Here is a 16,829-nt window from a genome sequence, read left to right as displayed (position 1 = left end):
TCATTTTCGTTTATTAATGTTGTAGATTGAGTTTTATATAAAATTTTGTGCTGTTTTGGTCAGATTTAGTTGTTAATGTTGTCAAGCCATTAGCCACTGTGTTTCAACTGTAAACTAGATAAGTATTTTTAGTTCGTAATAACTCTGAAATCATTAGGCTTGTAAGTTATTGTTCTTTGTATATTTCTGTGTTTTGCCAAAATTTTCATCTGAAGATTATAAGTTAATTTGCTCTGAAAACTGGATTTCTCATTCATAGGCAATAGATCCATTCACAGTTTATCAAGAATCTATTTTATTGGAGCCGACAACTTTCCTTAGGTGATAGGTGTTAAATGCTATTCCAACCGTTTAAGGAAAAATTGGTAGCATGGCAAGTGTAAAGGTTGATGGAAATATAAAATATCAAGGAGTTACTATCTGCAACATCTTGAAGTGGCAGACTCACCTTATTTCAAGAAGACTTACTGCAGTGTGCTATATGATAAGCCGATTACGAACCCTACTCGACACTGAAATACTATTGAGGGTGTACAATGGCTGCTTCCAGAGCATAATGAATTATGGCATAACATTCTGGGGGAGCAGTCCTAGCGCAATACGTGTGCTTCTCCTGCAGAGAAGGATTGTTAGAATTATATGCAATGAAAACTACCTAGCACATTGCAAACCTTTGTTTATTGAAACTGCAATACTAACACTCCCAGCCCTCCTTATCTTTGAATCAGCTCTGATGATTATTTCCAACCGAACCAACATAATTATACATTGATACAACACAAGACGACATAATGACACCCATATACTGGCAGTGATAACTGGACTGGCGCAAAAGGGGCCCAGATACTTATGCAGCAGGATTTACAACCATCTCCCAGAAGAAATAAAAAAAATTGAAAGCATAGGCCCCTTCAAGGACCTACTGAAGAGGCACCTACAACAAAAGTCATATTATAGCCTGCAGGAATTCTATGATATGTATCAAGAGACACTTTAGTATTATGTTCCAGGGAGTAAAGTGAGTAGGTACTTTAGACAGTAGGTGGAGGAAAAGAAAAAATTAACACAGTCAATGTAAATATAGGCCTACTACAAAATTAACTACTGAACAGATTCCTGGAAGGATAAGGAATACAAAAACAATTGCACTAGATAGGCCTAGTCCTTCAGATTTACTTTACATTTTTTATATTAGGCCTATGTAACTTACTATGGAATTCAAATTACATCACAAGGCCTTCTCGAAAATAGAAAGATGACATCAATAACAATGTTCTATGATACTTTTTATTGAAAATGGCGGCTGATTGAAGTTTGAATTTTCAAAGAAATAATATTGATAAATTTCAATCCGCCGCCATTTTGGATATAAGTATCGTAGAGCATTTTTATTGATGTCATCTTTCTAGTTTCGAGAAGGCCTTTAAAATGATGTATTACACGATGGGTGTTTACATTCAAAAAATTTGAGTTACAACCCCTCCCTTAAAAACGAAAACTTCAATCAGCTGCCATTTTGGATACAAGTATCATAGAACATTTTTATCGATGCCATCTTTCTTGTTTCAAAAAGGCCTTTAAAATGATGTACCTACGGTACCATACAATAGGTGTTAACATTTAAAACATTCGAGTTACAACCCCTAAGTCACACCCTTATGAGGGGGTGAAAGTCAGTTGTATGTCAAAAGGTAGAGAATTAGACCAATAACTTATCATGAAATTTACAGTATTATATCTACAAACAACAGTCTCCAATTATTTTTTAAAGGGTTCCCATACATATATGACTCACTCTGTATAACTACAGTATGGCCGACTGTCCCGCATTTGATTGGCTAGCTCAATCATGTGATACAAATCTGCCATTAAGATTCCAAACAAACTTTATAGTCCTATCTTATTGCATTGGAAATTAAAATGACACCAATAAAGCTATATTGTTAATTTAAAAAACACAAATAAAGATTAATGAATGAATTTTTCTTCTCTCGGGCTCCTCACAGGCCACTTCCTGAGCTTTCGTGGACTACTTTTTGGAACCACTGATCTAGATAAATATGCAGAAAGATATATTACAATTTCATCATATTCCCTCATCCAATTTATTGGATCAAACTTTTAATAATCTAATTTTAAAATATTTTTTTGGCTCAATTGAATATAACATTTTATGAAATACTAGCAAGTAACCCGTGCTTCACAAGGGTCAATTTTAAAACTTGACGTAATGAAATCCAGAAGAATTGAAAATAGGCCTATAAGAATTCTCGGTTGATTAAGAATCAATAAGCAGCCTTTCAAGTAAATCTGTCCAGTAGTTCAGACGTGATGATACTTCACACATCATTTAATTCCCTTTCCTCTACACATTTATACGTATCTAAGCCAGTTCTTTCCTCTATTATAGTATAGAAGATGATAGATAGATGAATATATCATCCATTCATCTATCATCTTCTATACTATAATAAAGGAAATGAATGAGAATAAATTTTGAAAGGTTTGCAATATCGATGTGCGGTTTCACCATACCTTTTCACTGGAAATCCTGTATTGGAATCATGTATCATATGACCACCTTTCAATTCAAAAAAGAAGTTGGATTCAAAATGGCAGAAAAAATTTGGGTGCAACAGAAAACCTGTTTTTATCATTCGAAAAGGATCCCCAATCATACATATCTTCTAATTTCCCTTTTAAGAGAAATGTTCTGCTGCTTCCTTACAACAACTGAAAGCATGACAAATAATTGAAAACTTGACAAACTGAAAACTTGATGTAATCAAATACTGGAGAGTTTAAAATAGGTTTATAACCATCCTCGGTTAAGCAAGAATCTATATGCAAAATTTCAAGTTAATCAGTCCAGTAGTTCAGACGTGATGATGCGTCAAACATAATTTTCCTATACTACTTTACACCTGTATACGTGTATAATCCAGTTCTTTCCTTTATTATAGTATAGAAGATAATAGATGGATGGATGGTCATTGTCATTCTACTAAAAGATAGAATAAGTTGAATAGTTTCCCTTTCAGAGGGAGTTTTGACAACCCACAAAACTCATTTTTCATCTAGTGCTAGTATGCAATGGGTCTTGCAAGACCTGGCAATACATTGTCATTTGTGATACACAAACAATAAACACAATAAACAATAAGATAAGTTATAACGAAAAGGTGCATATGACCTTATTTTTTTGCTCAGCTTGCCAAAATACCCCTCATTCCAATATTAAAATTTTCGACTGACTGTACAGTGAGTCAGTCATTCTATCAGGGCTCGAATAATTTTGAAATTTTAATTAAATAAAAATGGAAGAGAATAATTTCTTCATGTAAATATCAACACCTTTATTTAAAGACATATCAACTGCATGCGTTTTCATATTGCCGATACAGCATTGATGAAACTGTAGACATTTATTTAGCACTTTGTCTCAAAAAGCTGTTCTAGCTGAAAAATTATTAATGCATGCCACGTGTAGGCCTAAACATTGCATCAGGAAAACGACGTTTCAAAACTATGGGCCAGTTATATGGCGCTTGCATAATGAATAGTCACCGCTTCAATAACATAACCTCACTTTTTTGCCATTTGTTTAGAATAATAATTTTAATAACATCACAGTCGGATAAATTACAGTGTTACCGGATTGTGAAACCGTTAAAATCTTGGTTAGTTAACCCAAAAACTTAATCAGAATTAAAAACTAATCGATCTTTGTGGAACAGAAATAAATCCGTAAAACTAACACTGATTTGTTAATCAGTGTTAATGTCCATTATTTAACAGACAAAAATATTCTGTCTGTCACCAGTGTTGTCGAAGAAGATTGAAAACTAACCTCAAAAATTAGAATCTAATTTTGAATGCTAGCCTAATATCAGCTAAATACTCTTTTCTATTTTATTAACGGATGAAATTCATTCATATATTTAGCTCATACCTTGAATTCTGTAGTTTTTTTACCAAAAACTAATTTTGGAAGACAGCTATCAGTAGGTACCTAATCAGCGTTAGTTGAATTTAATTCCCCTTGAATGGCCTGTTAAAATTTTTTACGTCGATTCGGCGTTATCTCTTGAAATTTCTTTCTTGTGCAACCAAAATGCTTCAGTTAGCGTTAATCTCAATTGAAGTATAGCATTTTATCACGATTAAATGTTAACGGGAATATGTGCAACTGAGGGAAAGTTTTTTCTAAACAGGTGTTTTTGAAATAAATTTGATGCAGCTGTTTCACATCCACCATTTATTATTATACAGAGTTTGTGAAAATGAAAACATTTATTAATTATCAAAACAATACTATTAGGCTGGTCTCACACTGGAACCGATTTCGTATGACTTTTTGGTCGTGCGTAGTTGTGCGACTTAAGTTGCACGACCTGAGCTCTCACATTGTAGCATACTTTCCGTCGTAGTTGCTCCTCGTATACAGTAAGCTTTGGGCACTATTTAGAAATTTTAGACTTTAAATATATAATTTAAAGTATGGATGGGTTGTTTTACTTGTTAGAGAGTAATAGTTTGTTGACAAGGAGAAGAAGAAAAAGACGTCAACGAAGAACGGAATGGGTTAATGAGATATTTGTGAAGAGAGAAGAGAACGGAGAGTTTCACCATTTAATGAGTGATTTGAAAAATCATCCGGAAAAATTCTTTGACTACTTCCGTATGAGTTTGGACACATTCAACTATATTCTGGAACAAGTTAATACAGGGCTGACAAAACACAGCAACTTTCGCAAAGTGATATCACCGGAAGAGCGTTTGGCTGTTACACTGAGGTAAGTAGTCAATAAAACGACATTTCTACTGTGTTTACTTGTATTTTTCACTATTATTTTAACTATGTTTACATTTTGGTACGGTAGTTAATAAATTGGACTCTATGTATTAAGGCTATTATAAACTGAAAATGGTCAAAAATGTCCAAAAATTAAAAATAACTTTTATGTGTCTATAAATCTTCCTGAACATAAAAAAATTCATAATGTCTGATCATAAAAAGTTATATAAATGTGTTTTAGGGTACTAAACTCTACTGCACATTTTCCATTTGACACATTTTTTAACTCAGAGATATGTAAATATTTTTTTAAACAATAAACCAAACAGGTCCACTTATTGGGCTATTTTTAATCTTTAGAGATGAACTTTTGTAGAATCGAAATCTTCAAAATACGTTTGAAGCCCCTGTTGATTAGATGATGTAGCGTTTTGTAGGACCATGTAATTCATACTTGAAGATGAGGAATGACTTCGACATTCATCAGCACTAGATGAGTGGAAGGAAGGGCTCGGGGAATACTGTTGAGTGTTTTCATCATCAATCACTCGAATAATACTTGCACGTACTGCCAGCTGACGAGCAGGGGGTACCTGTTTTAGAAAAGGGTGCAGACTCATCAAAAACTGCATTTCGCTATCAGCCATATTCCCTTTAAAAAGTTTTAGCTTTTCTTCTTCAATTTTGAGAAGTTTGTTGTCAATAGTAGATGTCTCCTTGGGCCGTTTGGATGCTTTCTTCGGTGGTGACTTGAAGACAGTCTGGGAGGGTATTTTTGTTTGTGTTGATGGTGACGAAATTTGTGGTGAGGTCGCAATATCATTTTCTGGGGGAAACTCGCTTAAAACGTCAGGCTCTGGCTCATCACATTCATCAACCTCAGATGGGACGCTACCTGTCAAGTCTCTTGAAGTAATTGTATCTTTTAGAAACAACATGATTTTGTAATACAGCCATTTAGGGATATACTCTTCTCCTGGGTCACCAGATTTATGCGCATTAGCTCTTTTAAATTCCCTCCTAAAAATGTCTCGTATACCTCTCCATTTCTTCTTAACTTCTTCAACTGAAACAGAAAGATGTGCGGTTTCAAAATGTCTAGTTTCAAAATTTTACACGTAGACTGCCATGCTACCAATTTCTCCTAAATCGGTTGGATAGCAAATTTTCACCTATTAACCTAAGGATAGTTATCGGCTCCAACGTAATAGATTCTTGATAAACTATGAATGGATCTATCGCCTATGAATGAGAAATCCAGTTTTCAGAGCAAATCAACTTATAATCTTCAGAAGAATTTTGGCAATATATTACACAAATACACAAAGAACAATATCTTATACACTTAAGCATCCAAAATCACTACAAGCTAAATACTTATCCAATTATGTAGTTGAAAAAACAATGGCTATAGGCTTGTATACACAAGAAACAAATTATAGACAAAATAGAACACTATAAACTGTTCAAAACTCAATTTAAAACATTAAAAATTCACTTAAACAGAAAAATATTCAGAGAGCACCAAATTACAACACACATAGCCAGCCATCATTTTTAGAGAAAAAGGAAGCCTAGCTACAAGGAACAGAGCAAAGCTTTGTAGACACCTCAAACCAGTGTCGACGTCATGGACACGTCACCAAAAAATTATAAATTACAAGTTTAGAATTTACATTTTATATTTGTTCTCAATAAAACTTTATTTTGAAACTATTATTTTAAATTTTTATATATCATATCTATTTAAATAATCCATTTATCTGTTAATTCTGTCAACTCAGCCTCGGTGATGCCATGGAACATGCAACACAATCATTTACGATAAATTCTCAGTCAAAAAGTTGTTCGTATATCGATTACTCTGATATTTACTATAAAGTTTTATAGATCTCGAATTGAAGATTCGATTCCAATCGAGAAAAAATGTAATATTACAAGACCTATATGAAAGGTTCCAAAAACTTTGTTGACATATGACAGTGGAGTCCGGTTAATCCGAACTAATTGGGACCGAACATTGTTCGGATTAGCAGATTGGTCAGATAAGGAGGAATGTTATGAAAACAATATACGGCGTGTCTGTTGTGTTGTATTATGAATGTATGGTACAAGGACAGGTAAGTTATAACGAAAAGGTGCATATGACCTTATTTTTTTGCTCAGCTTGCCAAAATACCCCTCATTCCAATATTAAAATTTTCGACTGACTGTACAGTGAGTCAGTCATTCTATCAGGGCTCGAATAATTTTGAAATTTTAATTAAATAAAAATGGAAGAGAATAATTTCTTCATGTAAATATCAACACCTTTATTTAAAGACATATCAACTGCATGCGTTTTCATATTGCCGATACAGCATTGATGAAACTGTAGACATTTATTTAGCACTTTGTCTCAAAAAGCTGTTCTAGCTGAAAAATTAATAATGCATGCCACGTGTAGGCCTAAACATTGCATCAGGAAAACGACGTTTCAAAACTATGGGCCAGTTATATGGCGCTTGCGTAATGAATAGTCACCGCTTCAATAACATAACCTCACTTTTTTGCCATTTGTTTAGAATAATAATTTTAATAACATCACAGTCGGATAAATTACAGTGTTACCGGATTGTGAAACCGTTAAAATCTTGGTTAGTTAACCCAAAAACTTAATCAGAATTAAAAACTAATCGATCTTTGTGGAACAGAAATAAATCTGTAAAACTATCACTGATTTATTAATCAGTGTTAATGTCCATTATTTAACAGACAAAAATGTTCTGTCTGTCACCAGTGTTGTCGAAGAAGATTGAAAACTAACCTCAAAAATTAGAATCTAATTTTGAATGCTAGCCTAATATCAGCTAAATACTCTTTTCTATTTTATTAACGGATGAAATTCATTCATATATTTAGCTCATACCTTGAATTCTGTAGTTTTTTTTACCAAAAACTAATTTTGGAAGACAGCTATCAGTAGGTACCTAATCGGCGTTAGTTGAATTTAATTCCCCTTGAATGGCCTGTTAAAATTTTTTTTGCCACACTTGGATGTAATGAGCTGGTTTACGTGTGTCATATGGAGGCCGAAAGTGATTGTTTTCCGACCAGGCCGGTAAAACTTTACGGCCCTAGGGCTGTAAAATGACCTTGAATAACAGCTGATCGTGTCCGATCTCACAAAAATCATAGAGAGATAATCTCATAATGACTGTAATAATCTATATAATTATGTATCGTGAATCGCGGTATTATGTCTATATATTTTATAAATTACTGTTTCATAATTTTATATTTATTATTGTCTTTTTGATATCAAACAATAGAATATGATGATATATCTCCATAGCCTCAACAATATAATGTTGGCTACATTGTCCATTGTCAGAAAGGTACGTATCACAAGTATTTAAAAGTGAAGAATCGAATTTGAATTCAAAGTACAATAATTGTATCAATATTTAAAAGTGAGGTAGAGTAATAATTGTTTCTTTTTTATTATCGAATTCCACTTCTTAATGCAATACAATCAACAATAATAATAAGCAAATACAGCACAGATCTGAAGTTTAAGGTAAGCCTACTGGTGAAACTCAGCCTTGACTGAAAAATTCCTAGTAATTTTTCCGTAATTCATTATTAAAACTTTTAGATAATTTTTCTTCAATATTAAACCATATAGAGAAAACATTAGGCCCACTCAAGATTGAATCTTCGAATGTTTTCTCTATGATTTAACTATTTTCAGAGCAATATTTTGTTGTGAAAATGCCAGCAAACCGGCTTCAAATTTGCGCTATACTCTATTATTATAGTAGCCTACATAGCCTACGTTATCTGACTTAATTCAGAGTGAAAATTTTATTGTGAGACAGATAATAATATTAATTTTAATAATATAAGTCATGAGCCAAAGTCTGTTGTATGGTACGCTTTTTAGGAGTGAAGTAAACTTTTTTAGAAGTCTAGTATTACAGTATTACGTGTATGCTAAGGGTTATCAGTCAGGCCCCAACGTTCAACAGTACGGAATGTCTGAGAGCGTAAAGGCGTAATACATCAGTCAGAACTCAAAGCTCAGTGAATAACAAACATGATCTAGGTTCGAATCTCGGTCAATGACTTTTTTTTTGTCAATGAATTTCGACTTTTATTACCTATTTTTTATTTTAGTTAACATAATTTAAATTTCAATCAATTTTTTAGATATATTTTGAGACAAAACTGTGAAATATGCAATTATATTAATTTTTCATCACATTATTTCAAAATAGTAATGAAAATTCTATTCATCCATCTATCCATGATATTGCACCGGGCACAAAGCTCGCGCCTAATATTAATAGTATAAAAATATGGTCATTATTGTAAATTATTAATTAGTAATATTGAAATTAATTGACAGTAAAAGTTGTCATAACCAAGATTCAAACTATCAAAATAGGCTGTTTGAATTTTATTTATTTTTTAATTTCTTATATATTGGGAAGTTTTTTTTGGGTGTGGCGAAAAATAGCGTTCGCACCATGGGCAAAAATGTATTTCTGGCTCTCAATCTTTTCTAGTCCTCGGCCTACGGCCTCGGACTTAAAAACCGATTTCGAGCCGGAAATATCTCATTTTCGGCCCTAGGTGCGAAATATACTATTACGTCGATTCGGCGTTATCTCTTGAAATTTCTTTCTTGTGCAACCAAAATGCTTCAGTTAGCGTTAATCTCAATTGAAGTATAGCATTTTATCGCGATTAAATGCTAACGGGAATATGTGCAACTGGGGGAAAGTTTTTTCTAAACAGGTGTTTTTGAAATAAATTTGATGCAGCTGTTTCACATCCACCATTTATTATTATACAGAGTTTGTGAAAATGAAAACATTTATTAATTATCAAAACAATACTATTATTATTTTTGACCGAGCGACGGTTTGGCATTTCTCTCAATGTTTAAATGTTTATATGTTGCGCATTTACGGCAAAACGCGGTAATAGATTTTCATGAAATTTTACAGGTTTGTTCTTTTTTAAATTGTGTGTCGATGTATATACAAGGTTTTTGGAAATTTGGCATTTCAAGGATAATATAAAAGGAAAAAGGAGCCTCCTTCATATATGTCAATATTAGAGTGAAAATCAGACTATAGAATTATTCATCATAAATCAGCTGTCGAGTTATTGACTATAAATTGCATGCCATGACGCATGCAAAAAATTAGCTGCTAATTTTTTACCAAGTTACATTGAGATATTGAATTGCATGCCTCATTGAATGAAATTTTTATGCACTATTAAATAGGATACAAAGAACTTATAACAGCTCGTCTGGGCGCCTAGATGTCTTCTGGTTTTCTCGCGCTAAATTCCGGAAAGCGTTATATAATAATTAAATCTTGTGTAAGCATGATCTGATCAAATAAATAGTTAGTGTATCAGTGTGGATGTGCTTATGGTTTGGGACGTCGTTATAACTGCGCGAGGTCTACTGTTCACAGAACTACTAGTTATATTTGAAATAAAAATATTTATCAATTATCAAAACAATATTATTGTGGTTAAGTGGTATCAGGTAGAAAGCAATAATAGAAACAGATGTTTCTTTTTTAATTCCGACTATATAAATGATTTGGTGATTTTTTTATGAAATCGTATGTACCCTTAATGAAGTTTGAACATTAATTTATTCTAAAAAATCTAGAAGGGAAATTGAAATTTGGGCTTCCAGGTGCACGAGATTGATATTTTTAGAATCTATGTTCAAAATTTTGTGATCTAAATCATTCCCGTTTTTCCCATATGCAATCCACAAGCTTCACATGTTTTGATGCGAACAAACAAAACCCTACTCTCTCTTATTATATAGATTAAAATCACAGATAAATATTTTTAAGCTTTTTTCTCGCCGCCGCCATAATGATTCCAAGTATTTGTATTTTATAATGTAGGTTATAAGTAAAATTGCTCGCCTTTATTCTTCTAATTAAAGCATATTTCCGTGATTACTTTTATATAAGCTCAAGTCTTTTTTTATTCCCAATATGGTTTTAGAAATTGAAATAGTAAATGGTAGATAATAGCGAGTGAAAATGAAAGGTACCTAGGTAACATAACCTGAAAGGTGAATCTCCAAAAAATTGCTAATAAACTTTTGAAATATGTCATAGTAATATATTGTTCCATTGACAAAAAATGATCAAGTTCTCAATATTGTTTGTAGAAATATGATAAAACTCTCATATTTATGAGATAATATGATAACATAATATTTATATACATTTGTTTTGAAAGACCTTGAAGAGGTATAAACGCACAATACCTATGCCTTCCCAATTCTAGCTCTTACTTGAAATTAAAGGTTCCATTGAGGTATTTTAGCACTAGATATTATATAATATATATTTTTGTAATATTATAGATCACAAAAATCTTCAAGATCTTTAGTATGTGATAATCTTTCAGGCTGTCCCCTTAATGGCCGATTTCAATTCCAAATAATCTAGCGCTGCATGTGAGTCTATGCATCGTTCAACGACAAAACAGTACTTCGTTCAGAGCCACGTTCACTCATCGATCTCATCGTTCACTCACCGATCAGTGGCTTTGAACTCAACCATTGACATGCGTGAACACTCATTTGACAGTCTCACATCACAAAAGGTTGAGAAAATGAAGATAACGCAATACAATATTCAAAATCGTTATTTAATTTCAAGTTTTTTGTTCATAGAAATTGGTTTTGTGAAAGTTTATTTCATTCTATGATGATTATCCAAGCACAATCAACAGACATTATTAATAAAATGTTATGGCTTAATAAAAGTGCCATTCATTATATGAACCAATTTCAAACTTCAAGATAAATCAACATCATCATAAAACTATATCTCAAGATCAGTAGAAATTATTACTTGAAACAAAACTACCTATATATAATATAAAAACGTATAACAAATTACAGTTTATGAAATATTGAACTCTTACAAAACTATCACATTAATAAATTGGTTGAGCTGAACCTGAGCATGTCTTAATGACGATTTGGTCTGCGCTTCAAGATGATCAAATAGGTTAAAAGTGTCTTGTTAAGATCAGTAATCCACTTTATTTACAAAATAGATTCACATGAAATCATGCTTTAACAGATCAATAAATCAACAATAAATTAATATTGGCAGTATTTTACACAACGCCTATTTGTTCAACACTTCAATAAATGTACATTTTCAAAAAATACAAATATACATACTGTATAATGCACTGTAATTACACATAATTATTTACATACGTACATAACTTCTACTTACAAAATTCCTTTTTACATGCTATACAATTTTCTAAAAACATGCATCCAAAACTCTCATTTGGACAACCTAATCAGAATATCATCATCTAAAAACTCATCTCGAAATTCCCAGTTCTATTATTGGTGAAAGAGCAACTTTGAGCTCAATTTTCAAGGGAAGATCATCTTAGTTAACATATTCATATTTTCAATAAAATGCGCTTCAACTAAAATTATCGGAGAATTTAATTTAGAGTTCAGTTCAGTAAGATACTTCTAATTGATTAGAGACGTTTGAATTGTTCTGAAAAAACGCTTTAATGCATTAGTAAAACTGTTAAGGGAAGTCTATATAAAACCATTAATGTTCTTAAAATTTAAATATCAAAAATTGCATTATTTAGATTATATTAGAATTCTTTTAAAAATGGTGGTACTAGCCTATCAAATTGGAAAACGATCAGGTATCCCCTAGAAATATAAATCACAAATATGGAACGAAAAATATATATATATTCTATTGACAAAATGTATTCTACAAGCTGCTGGTATTTTTGTCATATTGTAATTTCATATCTTAAAATTAAATTCATTGTTATGGAGAGATAACAGTTTATCGATTTTTTTCTTAGATTCACAAGGTGTTCCAACTTTTATTTTGAACTCGTGCATATCAAAAAAGATATCATCATATCCGCCACTTTCAAAAAATTTGTAGCGACAGAAGTATATTATAAACATTTTTGATATTGATCCAGAAAGATAAGAGTAAAACATTGCTTTTTAATACTTTAATGGTTATAGGGATCTTTTGACGACGCTCAAATTAGTAAAGGTGGATTACTTGTTATATAATCATTGTTATATGTTATATGTATCATTGCAATCTTATGTAGTAGGAATCATTATAGGAAAATGAAGCATTGAAACAGAAACTTTGGAAAAGTTTGGAAATGAGGGCTTAATCGTTTGGCGAGAAAAATAATTACACCAAAAGAGGGTAATTGTAAGAAATATTTATATTTAGTTCTCATATGTTGAGTGGTCTGAGTCATGAGCACAAAATTGTAAATAAGGAAAAATCTGTTATGAAAAATGTCTTTCATCAAGTTTCTCTCAGTATTACATTAGTTTTCAAGTAACTATTCTACCTCTTTTCCATAGAAATAGAATGCCTACCTCTATAAATATTGTAAGAGTTACGGGAGGGGGGTGGAGGCTGAGAAAAGTCTTATGTGTGGAAGATCAAGTAAATTGGTAATTCAATATAAAGAAGTTACCAGCCATTAATGTATCCACAAATATATTTGCAGAATACTAACTATTAACTATTATTTTGTTTATCCCAAAAAGTCTTCCAAATTTCATGTTTCTGGATATTAACCAGAACATATTGTGACCTGGTTGGTTCAGGACTTGTTTCAGAGATCTTCAGGTCACATCTGAATTATTTTAGGGATTCTGCGTGACTTGATAATAGTTCATAGATTGTTTTCTGTGGTACTAAATTTCGATTGTTAACAGTATATTGACGAATCTTAATAAAACAATTCTCTACAATAAAAAAAAGAAACAAACAGTGACGAACTATTTTAAAGGATTATGATGAAAAAATGGAAATCATTATTATAATAATGGGTCTTTACTGAAGAGTCTCAATTATTTTTTGAAAGATGACGATGAAAAATGACTCAGTACATAACTAGATTGCCAAATTAAATATTAAAAAACATAATTCACCCCAAAAGAATTTTGATCAAACTAACATAGTTCTTGAAAAAATATTACACTGTATAACTTACACGATACAACATACTTGAAAACATAGTACATTTTCCTAAAAAAAGGGATGATCAAACTCACTATTTTAACTATTTTTTCTTGGAAAAGTATTACACAGTATAATTTGCACAATAAAAATAGCACTGGGGAAAATGATATGAATTTCAAGATGAGATTTATAAGGGTAGACGGAGAGTAAAAGGACCTCCTCATTCTCATTGCAGCATCAGGGCAGCCAAATTTTTCTGAAGGATAGTGTCCTTGACAGCGTTGAAAACCACTTTGATATTTTCAGTGTCGACTGCCGTTGTAAAATGATGGAAGAGCGCTTTCTGACCAGTAGTAACCCTGATGACCGATTTGAAGTAATCGAGCAGAAACGCCTGCACGTCTTCGACGCTCCGCTCGTCGCCTGCAAATTCGGGGAAAAACCACCGAATGTTCGTCTCTTTCGACTTCAACTTTTCCACTAACAAATCTGTCTTGTTCAGGAACAGGATGACTGAAACACTGCTGAACACGTCGTTGTTGATTATTGTGTCGAATATATTTCGGGATTCTTCAAGCCTGTTGGTTTTTCTGAAAAAGAAAAGCAAAATATTAGTGGAAATATCACAAGGTCAAACACAGATGAATATTAGTTTCTAGTAGTTTCAATTTATTCGGGGGGTATCTCTAGGGGGGTGCGAAGGGTGCACTTGCATCGGGCGTTGGGGTTTAGGGGCCCAAAAGATGATTTTTTATTTAGCTAAGATATCAACTTTTCATCTAAAAAATGAAATTGAACTCCAAAGTTGAATGTTGACAGATTTTTCAAAAAGAATAAATAGGTTTAGTTTTGAAGCAGCAAAAGCAATGGGATGACAATGATGGTAACTCTGTGTAATTTGATTAACGGCGAATTTGATTTCTAATTTTATGTTGGATATCAAATACAAAAGAATTCATCAATTCAAAATGGAAGGATTTCCATTATTCAATTTCTGTTTCTTTTGTTTCTCATCTTCTTCAGAAACGCATAGTCCAAAAATGTACAAACTTGATTTAGTTGAGGACCTGAGGAGTAGTTTTTAATGAATTTGTTTTTTCAAATTGCACCATAAATAAGAATCTCTCGAGAGTTATATTGTGTATTAGATACTTCATCTCAGTTCTTTTAAAAGGTAGTCAATCCCAAAAATTCAACGTAAATAAAATATTTTACAGTGGCTTTGCGTTCTTTCAGCCTCCTGAGAAATTTGCTTCACGAGCTTAGTGAGACTTATACTAAAAGTTAATTGTCGTTAGGGAATATTCCAGATTTATTTTCTAGATTTTTGATTCCTAGTGTTTTTCCTGGTCTTCCCTGCTTTTTGTATTTGTATTTTATTGTATTGGAGAGTTGAGTGTTGAGAGAGGACCGGCTGCGCCCTTTCTCCACTCTCCTAGGTCAAAATAACGGCAGAAATTCTTTTCTATTTTAATTAATTAAATACTTGTTAGATGGATTCTTCAACTCGATTTACAGGTTGCGATTCGAACTGGGAGAAGCTCAAACGCTCGTGAGGGGCTTTACAATGTCCAAGGACTACAACCGACATTGAATATTTAAAACATTGATGATGCCTCTTCATAATACAATAAACATTACTTCTGAAAATAGGGAATAAACAGAGGTGTTTGGAATGAATCCTAAATCATAACGATTTTCCAGAACTCTTGTTCATATTTGCCAACTTTTAAAACCCTTGAAATTCGTTACGCAGGTAAACTGAGTAATTTTTATCCAGAAAATAGCAAACGATCCCAAACTATGACTGGTGAGAATCTTTTCTGGGTATATTATACAAGATTATATATTACCGTTGAATCTGTAGTTTAATTTTATGAAAACTGACTCCATAGCCCGTATCTGGAGTCATATAGAGACTGATAAACTGATATAGACTGAGACTAATAAAGCAACAGGAATTGAAATGATAGTACAGTACTGTCTACACTGTACATTATAAATAATGAGTAAATGAATAAATTTAAATGAGCAAATTTGAAAAGAATTTGTTTTTTCTAAATCACAAAGTATCTTGGAAGTTGAGCTTCATGTAGTTTAGCCTGCACATGATAACTGTAGATTCGGCTCTTTTTTCAAATATGAAGTAGATACCAAAAATTGAAGATTCGGTACTGTATATTGGTACATCGACCCTGAATAAACTCTGGATACAATAGATAATGATCAAGAACTTGTTGAAAGATATTTTTATAGAGAAACTGTTATCACTATTCTACGTACATTCTTCCGCTTCTCGTGGGTGGCAGTGGATATCATCTAACTTTCAGATTTGCTTGTCTCATAATGCATTTTTTCCACGGTATGTGTGTGCCTTTCATTTCAAGTTCCTAAGTTGGCATGTTGTTTTTTGCACAACAGATCATTAATGGCATTTAGAGGACTAATTTTTACTGTTTATTTCAGAGAAATAGTTTTGGAATAGTCACCACATATTATTATTATTATTAGCTTCTAGTTTAGTATGCTTCTGATTTTAATCTTCTTGATTCCTTTATCTTTAACTATCAGGTAGCCCATGCTTTGCACCGGGGAAAATTTGGTGTTGTAAAATACCAATCTCCTTATTTTTTCTTATGTCCAGGAAACATGAAAAAATAGAACAATTATTTATTAATTTGTTCAAAATTACGTGGATAATCTTTATAAGAGTTGAAAAGTTTCCTACAAAAAATTAAGTTTGATAAGTCAGATCATATTTGATCATATTTGTCAGATCGTAAGCAATTTGTTTCAATTGCTAACAGTAATAGTGATTAGGCAATGGTTAAATATGGCGTCCCACAAGGATCAGTTTTGGGTCCAATACTATTTTTAGTGTATATTAATGATTTATTTTCGTATATATTTAATGGATCCATAACATCCTTTGCTGATGACACACACCCCTGGCATGCTCAGCCAAAGACGGAAGAGAACTACATGGAATGATTCAGGCA

General features: G+C 32.3%; 1 protein-coding gene across 1 annotated transcript; it reads right to left on the bottom strand.

Annotated features, from left to right (window-relative positions):
- Positions 1-5,154: 5,154 nt before the first annotated feature.
- LOC120353347 lies at positions 5,155-13,892 on the bottom strand. Its single transcript, XM_039436660.1, has 2 exons — positions 13,862-13,892; positions 5,155-5,864 (listed from the first exon to the last, which is right to left on the bottom strand). Exons 1-2 carry the CDS (start codon positions 13,890-13,892, stop codon positions 5,155-5,157), a joined length of 741 nt encoding a protein of 246 aa, XP_039292594.1.
- Positions 13,893-16,829: the final 2,937 nt, after the last annotated feature.

Source organism: Nilaparvata lugens, chromosome 10, assembly GCF_014356525.2.
Source record: "Nilaparvata lugens isolate BPH chromosome 10, ASM1435652v1, whole genome shotgun sequence".
NCBI classification, from domain to species: Eukaryota; Metazoa; Arthropoda; class Insecta; order Hemiptera; family Delphacidae; genus Nilaparvata; species Nilaparvata lugens.
Note: the sequence above shows the minus strand (reverse complement) of the source record. Positions and strands in the feature narration are given on the sequence as shown.

What these genes read in the sequence shown, in the direction of transcription:
- LOC120353347 (XM_039436660.1), bottom strand. Translation starts at nt 13,892, where the DNA reads ATGTACTATGTTTTCAAGTATGTTGTATCGT. An exon ending in TTTCAAGTATGTTGTATCGT is followed by an intron (nt 5,865 to 13,861) that starts GTAAGTTATACA and finishes TTTCTGTTTCAG; the next exon opens with TTGAAGAAGTTAAGAAGAAA.